At 37.0% G+C, this 24,794-nt stretch overlaps 3 protein-coding genes and 1 pseudogene across 5 annotated transcripts; 2 read left to right on the top strand and 2 right to left on the bottom strand.

The window, feature by feature from the left end:
* The first annotated feature begins 461 nt into the window (after positions 1 to 461).
* Positions 462 to 1,878, top strand: LOC117619767 (1-aminocyclopropane-1-carboxylate oxidase 2). Its single transcript, XM_034349795.1, has 2 exons — positions 462 to 1,293; positions 1,400 to 1,878. Exons 1-2 carry the CDS (start codon positions 487 to 489, stop codon positions 1,742 to 1,744), a joined length of 1,152 nt encoding a protein of 383 aa, XP_034205686.1. The 5' UTR covers positions 462 to 486; the 3' UTR covers positions 1,745 to 1,878.
* Positions 1,879 to 2,624: 746 nt separating this feature from the next.
* Positions 2,625 to 4,054, bottom strand: LOC117618389 (annotated as a pseudogene).
* Positions 4,055 to 6,814: 2,760 nt separating this feature from the next.
* On the top strand, positions 6,815 to 10,045 carry LOC117618938 (protein ESKIMO 1-like). Its single transcript, XM_034348717.1, has 5 exons — positions 6,815 to 7,500; positions 7,604 to 7,775; positions 8,085 to 8,284; positions 8,379 to 8,537; positions 9,409 to 10,045. The coding sequence occupies exons 1-5, from the start codon at positions 6,815 to 6,817 to the stop codon at positions 9,755 to 9,757; spliced, it is 1,566 nt and encodes a 521-aa protein (XP_034204608.1). The 3' UTR covers positions 9,758 to 10,045.
* Positions 10,046 to 10,605: 560 nt separating this feature from the next.
* LOC117619634 (anaphase-promoting complex subunit 1) lies at positions 10,606 to 24,599 on the bottom strand. Of its 3 annotated transcripts, XM_034349630.1 has the most exons (37): positions 24,291 to 24,599; positions 24,150 to 24,213; positions 23,988 to 24,072; positions 23,529 to 23,815; positions 23,324 to 23,429; positions 23,069 to 23,229; positions 22,774 to 22,961; positions 22,608 to 22,677; positions 22,187 to 22,357; positions 21,497 to 21,984; positions 20,533 to 20,992; positions 19,814 to 20,152; positions 19,519 to 19,602; positions 18,671 to 18,763; positions 18,522 to 18,581; positions 18,336 to 18,434; positions 17,892 to 18,032; positions 17,330 to 17,410; positions 17,140 to 17,208; positions 16,851 to 16,922; positions 16,525 to 16,618; positions 16,374 to 16,456; positions 16,164 to 16,220; positions 15,951 to 16,028; positions 15,734 to 15,855; positions 15,507 to 15,667; positions 15,054 to 15,130; positions 14,863 to 14,973; positions 14,660 to 14,761; positions 13,782 to 13,922; positions 13,274 to 13,447; positions 12,849 to 12,912; positions 12,568 to 12,707; positions 12,328 to 12,485; positions 12,129 to 12,207; positions 11,719 to 11,817; positions 10,606 to 11,328 (listed from the first exon to the last, which is right to left on the bottom strand). In XM_034349630.1, the coding sequence occupies exons 1-37, from the start codon at positions 24,515 to 24,517 to the stop codon at positions 10,945 to 10,947; spliced, it is 5,469 nt and encodes a 1,822-aa protein (XP_034205521.1). In that variant the 5' UTR covers positions 24,518 to 24,599; the 3' UTR covers positions 10,606 to 10,944. The 3 variants fall into 3 exon arrangements, with proteins under 3 accessions (XP_034205521.1, XP_034205522.1, XP_034205524.1); XM_034349631.1 differs by lacking the exon at positions 11,719 to 11,817; XM_034349633.1 differs by lacking the exons at positions 16,851 to 16,922; positions 17,140 to 17,208.
* Positions 24,600 to 24,794: the final 195 nt, after the last annotated feature.

Consider the following 24,794-nt stretch of genomic DNA (forward strand, 5'->3'; position numbering starts at 1 on the left):
TCAGTTCTCGATGTAGTACTCAGATGCAGCACACTCATGGTGCTCCGGAATTTTATAATTGGATGAATTACTAGCTGCAGCTTAAATGTCCAAAAAGCCGGACAATGTGATTCATCCAAGGTAGCTTCAGAGTCATAAAGAAAACACAAAGAATTAATGAGAAACATTTTTCTTTCATGTTTGTTGTACGGGAAAATGCTTCATTTTTCGATAATTTAACATGTTATGTTATGTATGTCATCAAACTATCGTTGATTAAATAAATTATTATTATGTTTCAAAATCAAAATTAACAAATTGATGATATTGATGCATAATGATTTTATTTTCCCATAATTAACAATGACCTATGCTTTTTATCCATCTAATCTAGTTTCCTACCACAAGTGTCTACCCAACACACGTGCAATGCATAATGATTTTCCTTCATCTATATATAATCTCCGCTACAAGTCATAATTAACCTTCACTTCATATCTCTCACTCATGTCCTCCTCAGCATACAAGCAACAGCTACCAAACATGCACGGCGGCGCCACCTCAGCACCACCGCCAACTCCTTCGACGCAGCCCAACAACCTCCTATCCACGTCATCAGATGCCACGGCGGACGCCCTCTCGAGGCTCCTCCACCGCCTTCCCCCCACTCTCTCCCTTCCCAAGCGCCGCTCACCGCCCGCCACGTGTCCACCTTCCGTCTCCTTATCCGACGTCCAAGCCAACTTGAGTACCCTCTTCTCCTCCTCGTCCCAGCTCGGCTTCTTCCAACTCACCAACCACTCCGTCCCGTTCCAACTCGCCAACTCGGCCGAGTCGGAAGCGCTCTCTCTTTTCGACCTTCCTAGGCACCAAAAGGAGTCATTTTTCCCCAAGTGCTGGCCTCTGGGGTTTGAAGGGGACGACGATGACGAGGACGACGACGGAGACGCACTCGGCGAGTCATTCTGTCTGGACTCGTCGTGTTCTACCGAGTCCACTGAGTTGTGTTTAACTTCTCTGCGTGAGTTCACTCGTGCTTTAGAGAAAGTGGGGCTGGAGATCGTTGAGCTGTTGTGTAGGTCAGCAGGGTTTGAGAATCCTCTGGGGAAGGACGACCCGACCCGGTTTTCGTCCATGATGTGGATCTCGGAGGGTAAAAAGTCACCGATGGTGGGTCGGTTTTACCCGCATGTAGTCGGGTTACAGTACCAAATCCGAAGTGGTCAGAAGTACTCTCTGCTGGCGGATTCGGGTTGGGTCTCTGTGTTACCGCCGGTTGAGTCAATTTTGGTTACCATTGGTGACATTGCTCAAGTAAGTTCTCTAAATTCCAATATTAATTATTAAATCAATAATGTTACGAACTGTATGTATATTTTTCATTTCAATAAATAAAAATGATGAAATTTGTGTTATGTAGGTGTGGAGCAATGGGAAATTTAAAAAGGTGAGAGGAAGGGCAGTGGCATGTTTGGGAGAGGGTGAGTGTCGATGCATATCAATGTCGCTGTTGGTGACTCTTCCTATAGACAGTACCAGTAGAGTGGGTCCTCTTGTTCCAATATCAGCCGTTGATGGTGGTCATGATGAGGATAGAAATGACAGAGATGATGATGATGGTGGAGATCAAAACTTGACTGGGAAGAGTGATGGTGAGAAGGAAGGAAGGTTGTTTAAGTCATTTTCTTTGGAAGACTATGCTTGGAGAGTGTACCATGAGCGGCTCTTTCTCAAAGACCCCTTGGATAGATACCGTTTTAATTAAGAACTTTGATAACTAGAAGAAATGCAGCATTACTGTTTTGTTTGTTTGTTTGTTTAATTTCTTTTGATTGTTCATTGGTAATCCGTTGAATTGAAGCTTAAATGATTTGTTTAATTTGTATATCTAATTACCAGACACTTAATAAGGAATCCAGCCACACGTAGTTCTCATATTTCATCTCAGCTTCCTGTTTCAAGCTTTTTGCCATTACTCACTTGACAATATATAATTAAATGAACAAATAAAAATATTTAGATTCGGGTAATCATACTTGGAAAGCCATCACTATCCATTCGTGACACCTTTGGTGACCCATCCTACCCTGTAATCCTCGCTGGATTCAGGAAACATCTGGTCAACCTGATTCACAATACTCGCTCTCACGGTTCAGACATCTCAAAGACTCGTGGGGAACGGTTCAGACATCTCAAAGACTCGTGGGGCAAAATATGCTAGAAAAATTTAAGCTATTTAATACCATATCCAATAATAAAAGGATAAAGGCAAACAACTTAAATAAAATAAGATAAATTAAAGCAAAATGGATTAAAATAAAATAAACAAGCTCCGAATACCCTTGTATAAAAAATATATATATATCAATAACTTAGTTAGAATATATATATATATATATATCCGTCTTTCTCTTGTGAAGTAAATGTATCGATTGAGAAGATAATCGTAACCGTACAAAATCCTCAATTTAATTTAAAAACATTTTAATTTAACAGCCTGCAATTATGCATGCGAGGTACCTCTTATCCTAATACAGGGTGAGGAAAGAATGGCTGCCCAGACAGTATTAATACAAAGCTGGAAAATTGTTGGTAGTTAAAAACAACTGGTCACAAATAATTTAAAAAGCTTTGGTACGCTTCAATTGTTGTGCCTGAAAACTTCAACTTCACAACAACTTGGCAACTTCATTCTGATGTCACAGACCCAGCAAGTTTCTTATCAGTTTGATAATATACAACATCCCCAGTATCACTGACGTAATGATCACGTTTCATGCTTCTTATAAGAACTCCCAATAAGTGAAGTGGGAGAGGCCCAGATTTCTTTGGCTCTCTGTAGTACTTCCCAAGCACAGGCTTAGCTGCCTCCGTCTGAAACGATTAATATGAACAAGAACCAAATCAAAATGGTGCACAGAATTGAATTGATATTTTCCAGCTAAATGGTGTTTAGGCATAAGTGGTACTCACTGCTTCTACTAAGTTATAGTGTGGAATTTGAGGGAACAGGTGATGTATGACATGGGTTCCAATGTCATGATGGATGTTGTTGATCAATCCGTAGTCTCGATCGAGGGTTGTCAATCCTCCTCTTAGATAACTCCATTCCTGTTTGATAAATGCAGAACCAAACATTAGCCTTATACAGTTCAATAAGTGCTAAAGCATTGACATTTCTTGTATCGTATAGGTGACAAGTTGAACACTTTACCTTTCCACGATACCATGGGAGTTTGTCCTCATGGCCATGGTGATGCAAGTAAGTGACCAAGTCCAACCACATGACGAACAACTGCATTTGAACGCAAATCCAAAGAAATAAATGTGAGAATGAAGTCCTATTGGTATAGATTTTGGTTTTCTGCCAATGATGTAGAAGCACATCAAGCATAAAGAAATAGAACATACCCAGTATGGAACGCCATAGAGCTTAAGCATTTGGACAGGACCCATTACGAAAGACAGACCGACTAGCAGCGCAGCCATTGCTGTCCAAAAAATAAATCCCCAAGCTCATTAAATTATATAAATATCTAAGAAGCAAGACAGAAGGCTCACCAGATAGAAAGGGTAAGCAAGCATAGGGAATGGCAAGGTGAACCTCAATATCTGAGTAGCCTTATCCAAAGTCTTGTAAACTTTCTCAGATAACTGCAAAATCAGATGATGGATATGACTAATTCAATGACTGAATGACTGAAAAGAGAAAACTTATATTTTCTAAAAGGTGACCAATATGTTTAAAATTGTATATTGTCTCAAAAACAGGAGTGAACAGGATTTTCAGAAATACTAACCAACCATCCATGGTATGGGACAAGGATTGAATTGAAGAATGAAGTAAATGACCCACCACGCTATTTAACTTTGGGTTATTAGAGAAACTTCCATGACCACTGCACAAACAAAACAACAAACAATTCACATCAATTAGCTTATCGAAAACTATTTAACTTTGATATTGTCTTGGCCTTTTGCTCGTTCACAAAGAAAGCTGATCTTCATGAGAAATGCGAAGTTCCTGATGGAGGCTTGGAACGTATCTTAAATCTTCCGCAAGTCCAAAGCTCATATACTAGTTCAAATGTTAACACTGTCTTGTAATGTCTCACAACAACTGACAAGTTAAACCTACTATCCCAGTCAGTCCATTCAACTTTTTCTCGGATTCTGCCACGTGGAATTTATGAGAATCCATGTAATAATAAGTCATTGAATAAAATATTGGGCTTATTAATATACTGATGGGTTTAAGCCCAAGCTGAAGGCCCGTAGGGATGAAGGTTCCAGAGTTTGCAAGAAAAACTACTTATCTTTCTTATATATTGTTTGTTTTCCTCAATCACAAGAATCCGCTGTAGCACATCTCCCAAAGATAAGGTTTATCCGGGTTCGAAGCCCGACAGCGGAAATTTCTTTTTTCTCTTTCACCGGAGAAACAACAAAGTAAAATAAGAAAAATAACTAATAACCTGTCATAACAATCATATTTAAACCCTACCCAAATGTTATTGTATTTTCTACCCCATTAAAATGTACTCAACCTCTAACAAATTTTGAAGTCAAGTAGAACAATTTTTTTCCATACCTAAAATCGATTAATAATCCAAATCTTCTCTAGTTCTCCTCTTCAAATATATATAAATTGCAAGTTTTGCCTTTATATTTTTAATCTAATCTAAATTACGGGAAAGAGAATTTGAACTCGGTTGTAGAGTTGAGAGTATATCTGTTCTAACCAATTTAACTAAGCCCATATCTAAATATTTTGCCTCTTAATATACAAAGTATGTTTAAATTCCCCCCAAAAGCCAATAGTATTTTCTTAAGTCAATAGAATAAAACCTTAAATTTTATTTTTCTAATTATATATACATTGTATTTAGGCTTCATCCAAACTATGTTAGAGGCTATAATTATTTCGCCCCCACAAACCTTCTCACTCTTAATTTGATGTTTCCTTTGTCCCCCTCATATTTCAGGTGTTAGAAAACTATCGCCGTCATACCATTTTTTATTTCCATGCAAGAGCAGAACTCATTCTTTTCTTTTTTTTAATGACGTATTTGGTTTTTTTTTTTTTTTTCATGGATTGACATGAGCTGTAAAATGTCTGCGTTGAAGTGGTTTTGCTGAAGCAGTTGGCTTGACTTGGAAAATAAGCAAACTCTCCACCCATCAAACTAACACGCAGATGAAGTACACAGCACAAACCAGAGAATGTTGGTATACTCACTACACGAAAACATAAAAAATAAAAGTAATAAAAAAAAAGTGTTCCTTAGACTTTACTTTTCTCAAACATAAAGTTATTCATAATTATTAGGATTTGTTGCTGTAAAACAAATCATTATGATCAAGAGCCTTCAATGATGCATCAACTATACGCTTGACCAGTTCAAGCTTTGTTGTTGTTGGGGACAAAGAAAGCTCACATGCATGCTATGCCTAGACCATTCAAGACTGAATTTTAGAACCCTATTTTCATATCATAAGAAATAACTTCAATTTACCAACATGATCTAGTTAGTGGAAAAGACTTTTATTTGCATACCAGTTGTCGAGGGTTCGAATCCCTATAATACCTTAGTTGTGTGTGTTGTGTGTGAGAAACTTTATCCATTTGTAGTTTAAACTATGGATTCTATTAAAAATAAAAGAAATAACTTTAATTTACATGGACATAAATAAAAAGGGTATGATTAGGTGACCTTTTTAAAAAACTAATGCATGATTAGATGACTTTGGGCAAACTAATCATAATGAATTTTACAGTTTTAGACTTCAGACAATTTTTTTTTAATGTCTATAAAAAAAAAAACCCTTCTGTGAATTTAGTTTGTTCATTAGCAAATGTTATAATTTATGAGTTAGGTTGAGAGTAATTATTATTTCCTATACCCACTACTTCCTTATCCATGGCACAATAGGTTGAGAGTTATATATTATTATTGAGAGAAAGTGGTTATATATTACAATTATTACGAAACTAATATTGACTATTTTCCAAAACAAACAATCCTTATACAGGAGTTACATGCATGAATGGATTTAATAATAGCCAGCACAGGCTCAATCCAAAAAGGCAGAGCACATTATGGCCAAAGTTCATCACTCCTAGAAGAATTTCAAGCACTCTTTCAACACAAAAATCATAGTGTTGTGGACATGAATTAGTGAAAGGTGAAGGATGAAAATGGACAATGCTCATATATAAATCTATGTCCATGGGCATCTGATTGAAACTATCCATCCTCCTACAGTGTTGACCAAACTATTTATTATTAGCCTTTTTGACTTAATTTGAACTTTTTAAGAACTGTATGTGACTGTTGAAGCTTCCCCATCAAAATCCAGAGACAAAAACAGACTGCCTGCCTTTGAGTTGAGTGCTTAATTCCATATCATCACCACGACCTGCAGATCATTCTCATCTAACTGAGACTGAGACCGACTTGGCAAAGCTTTGAAATTACTTCTGTCTGTCTCTCTCTCTCTCTCTCTCTCTCTGGGCCAAGTTGAAGGAATTAGTTAGCCATGGCTTATAATAGAAATAAGCAAGCAAGCAACTGAGAAAGACAATTCTCCCTCCACCAAAAGCCAAAGTCATTTCTTCAAGATAACCCCATTTCACCAAACACCCAATTAAACAAACTTAACCTAATAATACTAAATCCGAAAACTCTCTTAAACTTAACTTCATGTTGTTCATTTCTTTCTTATATTTCCTTCTTTCTCCCTCTCCCACTCCATCTCTCACCACCTCTTCTTACTCCACTCTCTCTCTCTCTCTCTCTCTCTCTCTCTCTCTCTCTCTCTCTCTCTCTCTCTCATGCAGCTACCTCGCAGAAAAACGGCATTTCCCCTTGAATCTGTGTCAATGAAGACACGCAAGAACAACAACCTCCCCATATTCGTGGTGGTCTTCTCAATATTCCTCTTTGGGATCTTCATGTACAACGAGGATGTGAAGTCCATTGCCGAATTTCCATTCTCAACGCCTAAGGCTCAGGAGCTCCAAGAAGATGAGTCAAAACAGAGCAACCCTGTTCAAGAATCAAAACAGAGCAACCCTGGTCAAGAAACAAAAGAGAACACCCCTGTTCAAGAGACCAAACAGAGTGACTCTGTTCAAGAAACCAAACCGAGCGAAATCCAACACAGGGTTTCACTGAGTTCAAGAGCTCAATTGGAAGAAACCCAGTTGGAGAATAGCTCCGAGGAAACCCAAGAACCGGTTGATCTGAAATCCATCACGGAAAAAGATGATGAACAGAAGATTGAATTGTTGGGTTCTCAACAACCAGAGGAAGAGGAAGAAGAGGAAGAGATTGAATTGCCTCCAGAAGACTGTGATTTGTTTAATGGAGACTGGGTTTTCGATCCTGTCACCCACCCACTGTACAAAGAAGATGAATGCGAGTTTCTCACAGCGCAAGTGACTTGCATGAGAAATGGAAGAAAGGACTCTCTGTACCAACATTGGAGATGGCAACCCAGAGATTGTAATCTCCCAAAGTAAGCATATAGGCCTTTGATTCTCTGGCTCCATCTTTTCCTATTAATTTTGATTTTAATTTTAGTGTCTGGGTTTAATGATGTTGATTATTGTGTGCTTAAGGTTCAATGCAAGGCTGTTGCTGGAGAAATTGAGAAACAAGAGGCTAATGTTTGTTGGAGACTCACTGAACAGAAACCAGTGGGAATCCATGATATGTTTTGCTCAGTCAATCATTCCTTCAGGCAGAAAGAACTTGACAAAGAATGGCTCTCTCTCTGTTTTCAGAATTGAGGTGCATAAAATCATCTTCTTCTTTACCCTTGTTTTTTCTTCCTGTTCCCTGATAATTTACTCAAGCAGAAAGTTATTTACACATGGCCCACCTTAGCTTTGTAGAAAAAGAACAATTATTTTTGTTGTAGAGGGTTTTTTTTTCATGCATGTAAGTCTGTCTGGCATTCCAGCAAGCCAACAGCACTAGTGGTTAAGAATTGGCGCAGTTATGAGCAGCAGACACATATTTCTGAAACTGGCTTATGATGTTTTGCTGTTTTTTTCTTGTTTTTATTAATAATAAGTTTATTTGTTTATGTGGTTATAGGACTATAATGCTACAGTGGAGTTCTACTGGGCTCCATTTTTGGTGGAGTCAAATTCAGATGATCCCTTAATGCACAGCATATTGAATCGTATAATCATGCCCAAATCAATCAAGAAGCATGGAGAAAACTGGAAGGGTGTGGATTTCCTCATCTTCAACACATACATTTGGTGGATGAACACTTTCAAAATGAAAGTTCTGTAAGTAGCTCATTTAATCACCTCAAAAAATATAAATAAATTCTGCCCCAAAATTAATAATGCTAATTTTATTTGTTGTTTTTAATGACAAAAGACGAGGATCGTTCGATCAAGGAGCCACGGAGTTTGATGAGATCGAACGGCCTGTAGCGTATCGGAAGGTTATGAGGACATGGGCTAAATGGGTGGACAAGAACATTGACCCTAATCGGACCACTGTCTTCTTCACCAGCATGTCTCCTCTCCACATCAAGTAATTTCCACACTCCTTTACTATATTATTTTCTTATGCTTCAAAATGTGGAAACAGCTTTGCCAAAATATTTGCATTTTTATTAAAAAAAGAAAACGTAAAAACAAAAGCATCGATAATAATTTTACGACTTAATATTCTCTGCATTTACAAGAGAGCCATTTGTCTCACTGGTAAGATAATACCAAGAAACAACAGTAAGTGTGTTCACACACCACATGGGCACTCAAGAATCTTAGTTTGGTGATTCTTGATTAGGGCCCTAATTAACTAATTTGTAATGGTTTTAGATTTAAACAAAGATTAGAGCTATAGTGCCAACTTTTTAATGTAACTTTACCCGATTGTAAATTGCAATTTACCCAACTCTTCTTTCAATCAATTCATTGTGAATTTATGAGGCAATTCTTAGTCCTGGGCCAAGTATTCGTTGAGAAAGTGCATTTAGCTCAGCTAACAATACTTTTCCTAATTGTCCAGAGGTTATGTGAAAGGGAAACAAGAATATAATAATAACCCCATTAGGTGAGCATGAGCTTTGGTGGTTGATAGTGGGTGTATGAATCCCCAAAACCTTTGATTATACCCTAATTTATGGTTTTGGTTTTGGTTGGTTAACCACTAAATATTTCCCAATAACAATTATTGTATAAAAATATATGTTATATGAGTAGTTGTGCTAGAGTCAGTCGGAGCAAGCTCACACTAGCGTTTTTCACATATTATTGACATAATGAACATTACATGCGTGTTACATAAGTTATTGTGTCAGTGTCAGTCGAATGTTTAGTTGTTGTGCTAGCGTCAGTCGCGCACATTGAACGTTATTGACATAATTAACTAATATTGTGCATGAAATGAAATGTAACAGGAGTTTGGATTGGGACAACCCAGATGGCATAAAATGTGCAAAAGAGACGACACCAGTTTTGAACGCAACAACTCCATTGGAGGTGGGCACAGATCGCAGGCTGTTTGTGATTGCAAGCAACATAACTCGATCAATGAAAGTGCCTGTTTACTTTCTTAACATCACAACCCTCTCTGAGTTTCGCAAAGATGCACATACCTCAGTCCATACAATCAGACAAGGCAAAATGTTAACACCAGAGCAGCAAGCAGACCCAGAAACTTATGCAGATTGCATCCATTGGTGCCTTCCTGGGTTGCCCGACACGTGGAACGAGTTTCTCTGCACACGTATCATTTCCCGCTCTTGACACATAGGAAAAATTCATACTTGTCTTATAATTTTTTGTTTTAATTTTGGGACCAGTTCATGTAATTTCTCCTCAGTTTCTTCTTTTAATTTCTTATAGCTTGAATTTTAGCGTTCAACCTTTTTTTATTATTATTTTTTGGTTCATTTTTCAACCAAATCTGACTGAGGTGAATGCTATTGTTCTGCCAAGTCTCACAATTTGCTAAGGCTGAAACGCCACCTGAATTGTATAATTCATATTGGAAAGAAAAATAAAGAAAATGCAAAACATTGCTTCACATGTTAATTAACTCCTTCTCTTTTTAGTGTATTTGTGTTTATTTAATTTTTAAACCAACACCACTGCATAATTATGTTAATTAGGCAAAACTTATGATGGAGCTGTTTTCGTTGCTTGAGAGGGCTGCTTTGACAAATAACAGGGGAATGCACCGTTGGTTTTTGCTTAGTTCTTACATTTCATAACAATTTTACTTCCAAAGCAAATAGAACATCATAGATCTTAGCATAGCATGCCATCTTAACAAGGAGACATTTACCGTTTACCAAATACTTGCCCGCACATAATTTTTCCTATTGGTTTCTTGTGATGCACACCATATGCAGAGAATTGTTTATGAATTAATTGGAGAAATGATTTATAAAATAAAAAATAAAAAAAAGATTCCATGGAAAAGTAGGGGTTTATGTGTATTTATGCCATTTTATTATGGTAGTTTAAAACAATGTTAATGGCTTAAACATAAAGGTGGAAATAAAACGCAATTTAAGTGCTTATCGATTTTTATTTTTCCTAAGATGATTAAGAGTTCAAAGTGATGCAATTAATGCATAGGATAAGTGAAGTATGCAAAGAGAATTCTCAGTTATTTTTTCTATTTTTGTTTTCAGAAAATAAAATTTTCTCACACATCTACAATCGGACATTTCAAACCAATGATTGAGAGATGATACTACTAAGATAAATAAATTTCACATTTAATCGTGTCATTTTACATATACATGTAGATAGGGGATGTATGTATCCGTGCATGTTAACCGATGGGGTCGATGCCTTGCAGATGAATGTGATTTGCTCCACGATATTTAGTTTTACTCGAGTGGGGAGCACAGAACAAGACCTGGAGTCTGGAAATGAACATTCTGTAACAAATGGTCTGTACCATCCATGCCTCACCGGCTGCCCTAAGATGAAAATAACTTATCTATCTCAGCAATGGCATTGATGTGGGTTCTCGGAAATAGTAAATGCAATAAAGGGACCAAAGATGACGACTTGAGCTTGGGCTTGACTTTCTCCACGGCCACCTTAATTACGGACGGAGACGGTACACCAAACCACTGAACGTACCAAGAAAGGAGTAGTCGGCGTCTATCTCCCTGGGATTCCCCATTCGGCCACCTCCCGGAATGCACATAATTACAGAAATCATCCTTCAAGTCCTGAGAACAGTTTAGGAGCTCTTCCACCTGCTTCCTAAGACATGCTATAAAGTTGGATTGAACATTGCCACCTCTTGAAGAGGTCAATCTTCCGCTCAGCAAAGCCTCATTGTATGCTAGTGCAAGCTGCAAGCAGAAGGGGGTAGATGAAAAAAATACAGTGCAACAAGTTATGTCATTGATAAAACAAAAATTGATCATTAACAAAAAATAAAAAAATAAAAAATAAAAAAATTGTGATTTTAACCAATTGCATATTTAACTAGTTTTTCTTTCTTTCTTTCTTTCTTTGGTTAATATCCAAATTGCATATTCAACTCATCCTAATTCAATCAGCGATCATGTTGGTCTAAAGTGGCTTAAAATATCATCCTCATGAAATGGTTTTGTAATCGAAGTTTCACTCGGGCACCAACAAAATAATACCAATGTTCAACTCTACGTAATTAAAACAATTTTGAATCATTGCAATGAAAGGTATAAGTCGGAAGAATTTAAATGTCTATAGAATGCCACCTTAAGATTAGAGATAGCGAGTGAGTCACATAAAACAACAGAATCACTGCTAAGTTGCCTTGCCATTGATCCAATTGCCGTGTATAATGACAAATAGACCTGCATAATTTTCAGGAGATCACATCGAGTTCATTATAAGAAAGGTCGCAACAAGAAATGGAGCATCTAATAAGCATTAATTAAAATGAAAAGCATAATCCACTTGACATTGATTAAAATGAAAAGCAAAAGTCAGTTGCATTTGAATGTGTCGCATCTAAATAATGTCAATCTATACCTCTCTGCAGGTACAAGCAAATAACAGCCCTTTTAGCATCCAACCATACTGGAAGAACTAACTCGGTAATTCAAGGTTCATTTAAATTGACAACACAGAAAAATAAGCTCATCCTTGCATATTTTATGGTTACCTGTAAAAGAGCAGGTCTGTCCTTGCTCACACACTCGAATAATACTTGCAAGCAAAACTCCTGGAAATCAATGTCAGATCTGCATATGTATTTTAAGACTGGTTATTTGAGAGAATGGAAAAGAAAAGAAACAGAAGGTAGCAAAATGTGAAGCTAAAAACTGGAAAAAAGAAAGAAGAAGAAAAATCTGCATACTTACCTGCTCTTCCATGAAGGGTCGCAGCAGAGTTGTGCAAAAGCAATTAAGCTAGGATCAGATGAGAAGGTAGCAACCAGCTGGTCAACAGTAACAGAACCAGGTCCATTGTCCCCAGTGGAGCATGAATCGCTTGCTTTTAAACTTGTCAAACCAAACACCTGGACAAAGAACAATTTGGTATCCACAGTATCATCCAAGACAGATCTCAAACATATTTACCAGTGGGAGAGAATTTTTAACCTTATGCATTGCCCGTGACAGCAGTGACTGACACCCTATAGGATCATCAATATAGGAACAAGCTCCAACTTTTCTCTTGATATACAAAACACCAGAATTAAATGGGCTATTCTTGTCCCCAGGGGTCCACCAAGGTTTATCTGTTTAACAAAATATGGAATACAGCTAAACATTGCAGAGCCTTGAAATAACAAAAATAAAGTTTTTGTTTGACTATTAAAAGTAATCAAATTATCGGAAGTAGCATACATTAGCAAAAACAAGCAGCAATAAGTGCATACCTTCAGGGACTAGATCTATTACTTGCGGCCAATACCGAGGGCCACAAATGCGTATTGCCTTCAACTGCAAACAGCAGAAAATCAAATAAACCATCAACCCCAAAGCTCTAAGTTTTTATAAAAAAAATTTTAAAAACATATATAAAAGAGCTGACAGATTTATTTCCAAGGTAATTAATTACTTAAAGTCACACAGGAACATAAAATCTGCATATAAATATATTGCATTTGGCGATCCATAAAAGCTCCAGTAAAAAATTGTAATGGTAAAAACTAAAATATTTTATATAACAATTTCTTCAAATATTTTTCTTGAAAATCCAAGAGGACGAAAATTTCCATGCAGAGCTAGCAGCAAATTTTCCAAGTAAATGTCTCATGTTCACTTCAATTATATGGGGAGAGTCTTAACTGTTGAAACTTACAATGGCACGTTCTGGCAGAAGACAAGGTGTAACCTCAAAAAAACTTGTTTCTGCATAATGTTCAGTTTCCCTTATAGTAACTTCAAGAGGGGCATACACAGGTAGACCGGTGTCAACATCAACCGTCTGAATCCAACGAGCTTCTGTTGCAAGTACATACAAGTGCCGGAATGCCTGAAAATACACTTCATAAAATCATAATACTAATAAACAGCAACCGGATATTATGGGGTGAAGAAGCAATCCCTCTCTATTGGCATGACATCGAAGTCACCTGACTTAAAAATATATATATCAAAAGTTTTTCCTTATGGCCATTTTTATTCAAAATCCAAATAAAGACAGTTCTTCACATTTCAGGAGCTGTCCAATGTACCGCAATAACTAAAATTGCTTATTGGTCCACTGATATTATATGATAAAACAATTGAATGAATTTTTCAAACCCAATTATTGATGTATGTAATGCCTGAGAAAACCTTTTAAACTTCACTGAATTTTACTGTACCTGAAGGTGGCATCGATTATCATTTGGTCCAGTAGGCAAACGTGGATAGAGAGTAATCAGCAAAGCAGCAACTGAACTGTTGCTTGTTGAAAATGTCTGCGTTCCTCCCCCAAGGAACAAGAACCCAATAGCTAGGCTTACCTAGAGTCACCGGAGTTACAAATGCAACAAAATTTAAATTGTAACAGAATACAGTCCTTTCAACATAATTGACTTTCAAATTATAAATGTATAATTGCAAACATAGTGCCATTCATTTGAGAAAAAAAAAAAAAAAAAAAACCAGGAATGCTCATCTCATCCCAAATTACATCATGCATTCAGAAAGTCAAATGTGACTTAGAGGATGGAGCTTTCAAAGCATTTCACATTATTTTTATATTGAGGATTCTTCATAGAAATGCTAAACATCTCTTGCACATTACATGAGACTCAGAGAAAACCAACCACCTTTTCTTATCAAACTATGTTCTTTTGATTACATGATTATGGAAAAAATTATAAATAGAAGTAAAATAAAATCCTCAGCAGCTCCTGTGTAAATGAACTCTGCAGCATTTGGAAGGGCATTACAACAGTGTAAACATGATGGAATGCATGGATGAAGCAGAATGGGCAATGAATCCCACATCTTTTTGCATTGTGTATATCCCCCAAAACACACCACCAACAAACAACAGCTTAAAATTTAAGCATTTGCAGCTAATATCACAATGTTGTCCACATAAAGATTTGCATATACTCACGTGTTCAAGGGGAGCAGTGATTTTCTTGTCAACAAGCCCAATAATGGGTCTGCCGTCAAAAAAATTTCAAGCAAAAGAATGAACATTTGTATAAGAAATATGAGATCAGACAATAAGCAGTAGGAGACTTACCGCCATCTGAACACCATAATTAACATGTCCATCCGCAGAATTTCTGTTCCGGAGAAATCTCAAGAGCTTAAAGGTTTGTAAATGTCCAGAACCAGCCATAACCTTCTCTCTCAGAGAATAAGCACCAAACACTTGACGGCATTAATAACAGAAAATATTAGAAGAGAAAGCAAAACAAAAGAAGAATGAAAAGATTCATTTACCACAGACAGGGAAAGAACAATGAGATGAAGGCATATCTCCAATGTGCCCCGATCGACATAGTGAGACAATCCCCTTGGGAAGGTTCCACTTGTAGCAGAAACTGGCTTGATCTGCAAACATTAAAAATAAATTATTTACTACTAATGGATGGATGATTACAAGTTAAGAAACATCATGCCAAATGTCTGACCTCATTTAGAAAGTAAACAGCATAGTTGTAAAGTAACTCCTGAGCATTTCCATTCTTTGTACCAGCGAATCTCAACCCTGCCCATGATAAAAGATAATGGATTTCAAGGTAAAAGTAACATAGCGAGTTTATGTCTAACTTCTACTAAAGTTTTTCATGTTTATCGAAACACAAATAAACTATAAAAAAACATTAGAATCATTTTGTTTGTAACCAAATAAAACAGCTATTCATACCATACAACTAAATATGTTAAAATATCATATAATTGAACAATTAGAACAGAAAACTGCAGGAGGCATATCCTTTATAGCTTGCCAAAGAAAAAGCATCATATCTAATGAAATTAAATGAAAATGAAAATTGCATCAATATCCCCCAAGTCAGATACGACTACATAAGTAAATACCATTATCATTAAATCAATAATAAAAAATTAAAATCACATCTTACCAAGAGAAATGCAGGCTCCAGCCACTATATTGACATATGCCTGCACAAATGCTTCAGCATCCATTTCATCAATATCATCAGTGTCATCCCCAAGGCAATTGACACCATTTTTTACAATATCAGGAATCTGAGACTGTATCCAATCTTGGGAAGGATGAACCCTACAATAAAACATTGTCAAACTATGTATGAAAAGTAGCTATATAGATTATTGAAAGACCCACTACCTGCTCCACATTATTAGATTTCGGGCAATGACACGAAGCATGATGAAATCAGGCCTCACATATTGCAACTCAAACCGTGTGTGAGGGATAGAGAGCTTAGACACAATTGCCTGTGATTCAGTCTGTTACAAAGAGCTACGTGAGAAAATCTTCATGCAGACAGATAAGCTAGTGGAAGTATATTGTTCAAATCTGTATAATCTTTACTGGAAATTACCTTCAAAAACATTAAAGCAAGAGCGATCGTGGCTCCAGGTGCAGTGGCATCAACATTTACTGCAGTTCCATCCATCATCTACAAGACAATATTAACATGGGGTAAAACATGTCCATATCAAAAGCTGCCAAAAAAATACAGCACAGAAGTGGGTTAAACTAAAGACTGTTATGCAATTGAAAGGTTACAAAAGCAAGTGTGAAAAATTCAAACCTGCGCAGCAGCACGGTTGTGTTCATCTGCTGATAGTTTTGACGAACTGGCTCTATCCTGATGCAGGTCAACAGTTAACTTTCATGTTAGAATAACCACAAATTGAATAAATGGTAGGAGCAATTCTTGTGCAAGACATTTGATGTACAGATTATACACAACTGAAAAATAACACAGAGCAATGAAAGAATTATGGATTCAACAGCATACATTGTGAACTTCTTTTCCACCAATATAATGGAACAATTTATCAACCATTGTGTCCATGAAACCAAGAGCATCTTCTCCACGACCTTCATTAAAAATCCAGAGTTATGACCGCGTCTCAACACAATTGAAATAAGCATATAACTTTTCATACCCAATGCAACAAGACCCAATGCAAATCCTGCAGAAACAGCATAACCCTCCCTTTCAAGTACATTATCCCCTGCACTTCTACGTCCTATTTCAGTCTGTAAAAATGGAGCATATAACATACAAAGTTAGATACAAGGCATCTTATGAAGAAGATAAGATTAAAGCGCAATTAACATCAATCACCCACTAAAGAGAATGAAACAAAATGGCATAGTATCTCATGCAAAGGATGAATGCATCTTGTAACACAAACCATGCATTCACTAGGTTACTAAGTAATAGAAAATGTGCAAACTAGTGGAGCAACAAAAAAAAAACAGAGCAAACCAAGAGAATCTGCATTGTTTGTGGGTGTGCTGATCCTTCATAAAGGAGCCCAACTGACATTAGACCTGCTGACTGTTACAACAAGAAAAAAAGAAAAAGGATGAAGGTGGCATGCTAGTAAACAAAGCTTCAAGTGCTTCATTATGCAAAACTAGCTGGAAAGTTGAGGAAAATTAAATTAGTAATTCCAGTAGCATTATACACTAGCACAAGAGAAAGAGGTAACAGAGATGCAAATGCAAGTTTGCCAGTAGCAAGAGTAATATAATAACAATAGCACGATGGATACCTGCACAAGGGTCTGTAACTCTACTTCAAATGAAGGCGGATTTCGAGCAGGTATATGAACATAAAGACACTGGAATGAAATTGTAATAAGATAAGGTTACACCACACACAGCATAGGCACTATTACTTTAATTTTCAACCGAAAAAGCAACATAAGTTGCACCCGGTGCTTAAAGAGCATATGTCATTACCTTTGATATTGCCGGTTGCATAGTCCCTCTGTAAGAAGCTGCCAGGCCAAGCATCATGCCAACAGTTGTGATTTCATGTTCCTAAGAAATTGAAGTGTCAAGTAAGCAAATCAGACAATAACTGGAGAACTAAATGCAGAAGAAAAAGAAAATGATGATGATGACGATGACAATGACGATGGCAATCAACAAGGAACAAAAGGCTAGGCAATCAACTTCTCTTTCTCTCTCTGAACGTGTGTATTGTGTAAGTTGATATATCTGCCTTTCGTGAAAAAATTTCCCAGCATAAAAAGTTATATAAAGCCTCTAAACAAATCTAGTGAAGCCCCCATAAGTCAAACAATTCCAAGTAAGAACCATCAATATGATACCTCTATTACTTTAATTCACAGGAGTTGAAAAGAAAATTTGAGTAGATAACAATTTACTGAGTCTAAAATGTTTTAAATTAAGCAGGTTTTAATCAAGACGTACCAAAAGCAGGTAAACAGCAATTCAAGGAACCGGAAGGCATTGAAAATGAAGATAATAAAGGACTGAAAGTCGTGCAATACAACACCTGATAAAGATACTGATATATGTCTGTAATAGTTAAGACACGCAGATAACCATGTAATCCTAGCGCAAGGATAAGTCCAGCATGGATAGCATTTGGCTCCTCTGGTTTGTTATATATAATCCACATTCTTGACATTTTTCCCTGGAATGAAAAGCCAAAACAAGATACAAAACTCAAGAAAGATCACATAAATATTAAAACAACAAATAAACATATGTTGGGGAAATAAACAGAAGCATGAAAATAAATTCAAAATAGTAAACATAAACATGAAGGCACATATCTATGTACAATTTCAAGGTAAAGCAACACATAAACAAATAACTCACCAAAAAAGGTAATTAAAAATGGAAGTCATAATACAGAAATCAGGATAATATGAGTGCTATTAAATTTAGATCTAACGAAAACCATTTAGATAAGAAAGAGCAGGGGAGAGAGAACCTGAAGAGGAGCCAGCCTTAGTCCAGCAGCAACAGCATTGTTGAATTCAGGCCAAGATTTGATTTCTTGTATATTCCTCACATTTGGATCCAGATTAACCTTTTGTACAGAAACATTATGTAAAACGCCTCACCCTACAGGAGGTAAATAAACACAACATTGCTAAGAAAGAAAATCTGAACATACAGTTGCATTTTGCTGGGCAGGCAACCGACCAGCTAAAACAAGCTTTGGGACTACAAAGGCCTAGAAAATGTGGAGTTGGGCAGAAGGATCTGTTAGTGCACTTTAAGCATTCGATGTAACAAAAACACACAGACAAAAAACAGAGGTACCTCTGTCAGAAGTGTATATATGGTTGCAAGAGTGAATGCCCCACGACCGAAAGGAAGGGCAGTGGTCCTTTGTGCAAGGTGCCATAGCTGGGCCTTTACAACAAAAGAAGAACATCAAGAAAATGCAGAGATGGCATTAAAAAAAAATTGTAGTCCACTGAGCAGGAAACAATAGGGATATCAAAGCCTTCATGATTCACAAAATGCAGTAATTGTCGTTCAATCCTTTAATCTGCTACGATGAGTTTGTAAAATGTATGACCAAAAAAATCATAAAGCTCTTTTCATTTTAATTAAATAACTGACCGTGTATTAATCAAGGGGAAAAAGAACTGATAAACTAAGTATACTTTTAAGCATATTACAAGCAATTAAAAATACACCGAAGTCGCGACACACATCACAAGAAGTCAAGAAATCATCATCACTACACAAACAACACACAGGAAAACAGATGCAGAATCTCTGTAGTACTTGGCCTTTTTTCACCTTTTTATTTCCAAATATTTTAACTATGAAAAAGCTGAATCTAACCATGTTCAACTTGCCAATGCAACGAATATGATCAACACAAATCATGGCACATACCATTGTTGGATAAACAGACATGATACAGCAGCACTTCAGAGCAAAACAAGGTCGGGGAAAAACTCAAGAAGACTCAAATTAGATAAATTAAAGTTTATTAACTCTTAATAGTTTTATTATGTTAACAGCATTCTTTTAATACAAGCCAAAAGAGACAGATGCCATTAGACAAATGGTTGGTCAAGTTAAGTCAGCCTCAAAGTAGTTTACAGTTGATGCCTAAAAGTTCAAAAAAGTAATGGATAACTAGTAAGGTGTACCTGTTGGAGGTCCTGATCAGAGGCACTAGGATTAACAGATGTTTGAATTGCCACAGGTCTTGCAGAGCACAGGAGCCGTCTAACCTGGTGGAAGCAAAAGTTGCTTTCAGACACGTATAGTACAGAAATTCAGAAGATACTTTAGAAGACCCATAACAAGAACAAGCAAATCTAACAAATACACATGCATTACAATAACTACTATAAACGAAAGAGCAACCACTCCAACACAATAATGCAAGCCAAGTGATAGCATGTTAAAGGGAAAACTAAGGTAAGGAGAACTAAAATTCACCTCATTCAGTCGCAAATCACGACCATAGCGCAACTGTGTACTAGAGTTGAAGATATGTTCCATACCATCTGTCATGGACCCATCAGCAGAATCTGCATCCTCAAACTTGGTATTATCAAATCCGATTGTATCAGATACTGCAGAAGGAATGGTGACTGGATGCAGATGCAGCATGTAAGGTGCAGACATAGAAATTAAATTCACATTAGTTTGGGTTTCCAGTTCCTTAGATTTGCATGACCGTGCCAGATATGACAAAGCCAAATCTTCCCGACCAAGAAGAACATATGCAGCTGCAGGCCAACCAATCGGAGGAGATTCCCTGCACTTTCCCAGTGCCTATAGAACACAGAAATAAAGGATTCCATTGACTATGGAAAGTTAAAAATACAAAAAATTTGACAACAAGGAAAGCAACAAGGAGACTCACTAATATTACAATACTGACACCAAAATGAACAAAAGTAAAACTGCCTTCTTCCACAGAAAAGTTAAAGAAAACAACAGCAAATTGTCCTCTCTTTTTCCAAATCATTCTAGGATCTCCGTGGTTTCAATAAGTGACACTTAACTACATGGATGTAGCATTACTTACGTGTCGCAAAGGAAGAGACACACTAAAACAACAGCAAATTGTCCTCTCTTTTTTTCCAAAACATTCTAGGATCTCCGTGGTTTCAATAAGTGACACTTAACTACATGGATGTAGCATTACTTACGTGTCGCAAAGGAAGAGACACACCAGAAGGCAGTGAGTCAAGCTGTTGCAATCCAAACTTTTCCCCAACCATTGCCAGTACTGTGAGTTCCTCGTTTGTGTCGTATGATCCCGTGGCAATATTGCAGTAAACACCAGATGAGAGTTTCTTCCCTATATGTTTAGCACCAGATAACAAACTATAAAATGAGACTATTTTCCGGGCCCAGCTTACAACAGAACTTCCATCTTTACAAATCAATGGCGGAAGATCATTGATATTAGCTGAATTATATCCACGTAGCAAACAGTTTTCAAGCCATCTGAATAAACTTGGAGGATTTTCCTGTGAAATGGAGGTATCACATATCCCAACACTTCCAGAAAGGCCAGGAAAGTCACGAATGTAATGGTCCACATAACTTTCCTCCCCCAAAAACTTGGCAATATAGCATGATAGGAATCCTAGAAGCTCCAAGTCCCTAAAAAGCAATTATTGTACAGTTTAAGGCAAATTTACAAATTAAAATAATAACAAAAACCACACATGCACACACACAAGTCAATAAGATTTGTTTGCCAGGTTACACACCATGACAGGTTGTAGTTTAATTAAAGTTAAAGAGCTCAACATGAAATGCCCATAGGAACAGATGAAGAATCAATCGCAGTTCATGTCTCATGCAACTCTCCAGTAAACAATTGGCGAACTGAAACACCCCTAACCTTTTATTTTAGTGCTGAAAATGTTAATGGTCCTGCACTTAGCATGGCAAGCATAAAAGAAGCGCCTTAAATAGGTAAAACATCAAAAGAGGCACTCCACCTATACTATCAATTTCCAAAACACTTTATAAAGGTTCATCCAAGTCACTCAATTGGCACGAATCACTACACCTCACGTGCATGCAATATCATAATTGTAAATATAGCATGCCACTGAAAAAAAAGAAAAAAGCAAGAAGATTAAAGATAACAAGATGCACCTTTTGCGAAGACTATTTAGTTTCAGGTTCTCATATACTGCATGCAAACAATGTAAACTCTCCATCAACAGCTCATAGTAAAATGTTCTTTCTGGCCTTTGTGTACCATCTGAATTTAACCAAGAGGAGTCCAGTCTTTGCACATCCAATGACATGACAGAAGAATTTTGAGTAATAAGGTTATGTTTGCAGTAATTGTTGTGAAATTTACTGTGAATAAGAAACTCCCATGATGACTGAGGCATTGGACTTGAAATCTTTTTAGAAGTGGCGCTTGATCCACAAATTTCCATCATAATGCTACAAAAAGAGTCCCATTCTGAGGGAACATTAGAATCAGCTTCTGATAGATAAGCCAAGTCACCATCTTTCCAAAGCAGACTAAGAAAATGGCTGTAGAAATTGGAACTTAGTCCCTCAGCCATAGCTGTGATGCAATCATTTGCCAGGGAAGATGCAGGGCTTCTACGTAATACACACCGAAACATCTGGACAACAATGAATAAACAAGTCCATAAAAAAAAGCTTTCATAACAAGCAACTCATTGATAAAGACATCAGCAGTCACTACAAATATCGAAAATGACTAGTACACGTTACATTGAAACATATGGACAGCAGTTTGACTTTAAACAACAAACATAGGAAATCAAGAAGCGATGACAACAATAAACATGCAAGCCACATTACCTGCCCATTATTTACTGTAACATTGATACGCCCCTCAACAGCATCAGCCAATCCTATAATCTTCAGGCCTTGGGAAACAGATGTGGTTTCTGGAAACTCTAACTGATGTGAAAATCGGCCTTTACTCAAACAACAAGGCAACATATACCTACATAGGCAGTGCTTCCCTGACTGAAAAAACAGAAAAAGTTGATTGCACAAAATGTTACACTCATACAAGAAGAAAAAAAAATTTATTAACTATGAAAATGAAAAAAAAAAAAACTATAGTTTCTCAATTGATCAATTCATTACTACTAGAATCAAAAGTAATTTCCAAGTCCAATTCCAGGTACTAATTGAACTATTACAGAGAGTGTTAACAATATTATTAACTATGAGTAACTCAATGGATATAAGCTACCAAGTTGGTATAGCTTACATAGAGAAGAAGGACATTTTCCGGAGCCAAAACAAGCATGTCTGAATATGGCAGCAGTCCTACTTTCACTCTGGTAAAGTAAATGGAGAAAATCAAGTCCATAAAATTTTCAAACAGACTTGAGATAAAAATAAAAAGGAAAATGAAACATGAAATGCAACCATACCTAGGGCGGGTAACAATCACAGGTGCTGCTGCAACTGCAGGTATGCTCCAGCTCATATCAGGTTTAATGTCAAAGAGAATCTCATTATTTATCTCAACACTTTGAAGCCTTACACACAGCATCTTTTTTTGTTCGTGGTGAAGAAAACAAATAATAGGAGCTGCATCATCGTCCGTCGCTAGAAAAACCTAGAATACATTTTACAGTTAAAATCAGAAGAAAAGGGAAACTCACATTTACTTAAGTAAGGTACAAGCCCAAAAATTAAAATAAAATAATAACAAAAAAGAGGCACCTTACAAGCTGCTGTGTGGGCACCCTTGCCTTGCCATATTCTACGGAATGAGAACTGTTTTGCTAGAACACCAGGAGGAACTGCATCCAATAAACTAGCACTTGCCATTTCATGGTTAGAATTACTAGTTTCCGCAACCCACACAGAGTGTTGCATCCTTCCTGCATAAAATGTGACAGCGTTATATAAACATAACACAACATACAATAAAGGGGAAATCAAAATGGAGTCGGTAATGTAGACATCTAACAAAACCTGTATTATAAGATGCCATAAGAGGAATCCGATCACTCGTCCAAATAGTTGTTTCATCAAATTCCTTCATTATGTTCAATTTTCCTCTTTCTTCAATATAAGCCAACTGAAATATTTTGTGGATTAAAAAAAAAACATACATCAACAAAAAGGAAAAAGGAAAAACATAAAATAGAGAAGCTAAGTAAAAAGTCCAGTAGCATACATGAGGTTCTTCCAATGGATCTTTCAGAATTACATGTGAGGGCATTGAAATTGCTTCTCCCTTGGCAATATGGTCAAGTGCAGTTACAGAATTGACATTATGCTGTGGACTATGTCCACTTTCTCTCCTAGGACGGGATAGATCTCGTAGGCCAAACAAAGGATTTGAAGACGAAGAAGGAGCAGGTGCAGTTGAATTAACTTCGGCTGCGTGCTGAAGTAGCAAACCAAATGGAAGAGGCCATATCGATTTGATGGTGCGAGGAAGAGGGACAGAGACTACTTCACCTATTAAACAAAAAAGAACACAAACGATTTTTTTTTCTTTAGTTTTTCAGGAATTTATCTACCATTAAGTTTCTTATCAGAAATATAAACTATATCAAAATTAAGTTTAAGAGAATGGGAAGGTGATTTTGTTTAATTTTTCAGAAATTTATCTACAATCAATTTTGCACACCTGATGTGTTGTAGATTGTTAAGGAAGCAATTTGTAAAACGCATAAATGTGCTTCGGTCATATCACCCAAACGACACCAGCAAGCCTGGAATTTACACACAAATAGTTCTCAACATAAAATTATATCAGTCTAAAGAAGCAAATTCAAGCAAATTTGAATACCATGATTACTGGCGACGGCAATGTGAACCTCTTAAAGACTCGTGGACCTGTTGACCATATAATCCTGATACAAACATTACGGATAAAGTCATTTCATAATTCCACATTTTCGGAAAATGGAAAAAAATTGCAAGAAATTACCGATTTCCTCGGATGAAAAGCTCGTGATCACATCGATCGCTCAACGCGGAGGCCGATGCTTCGTCAGTTTCGTCTCTTTCTCGAACGGTTTCGGGGTCGAAGAGGAAGTAATCGTACTTGTCGGTGACATTATCGGCAGGCTTTCCGTCAACGGCTTCGGCGATTAAGCCAAAGGGCTTGAACTCGCCGAGCACTGTGAGGTGACGAACGCCCAAGGACGACGACATTTCTTAGTGAGAGAAATGGAGCTCAGTGGAGTGAGAGACTGTCTCTCCCGCCCTTTTTTTCTTTTCGTTTTGCTGTGTTTGGTGAATCAACGGGTGGGAATTGGGGAGAGTGAGTTTTAAACCCTAAAGTTTTTAGGCGTTTGGTTGCGTGGATTAGCTTGTTCCAGTGAGGATTTAGACTGGCGGTGCGTTTTATGTAACCGTTATTACTTTTCGTGGTGTCTTATTTTTTTCTGACAACAGCATACTGGGCCTATTAGCCACAACCAGACAAAGC

The sequence above is a fragment of the Prunus dulcis genome, chromosome 2 (assembly GCF_902201215.1).
Source record: "Prunus dulcis chromosome 2, ALMONDv2, whole genome shotgun sequence".
Lineage (NCBI taxonomy): Eukaryota > Viridiplantae > Streptophyta > Magnoliopsida > Rosales > Rosaceae > Prunus > Prunus dulcis.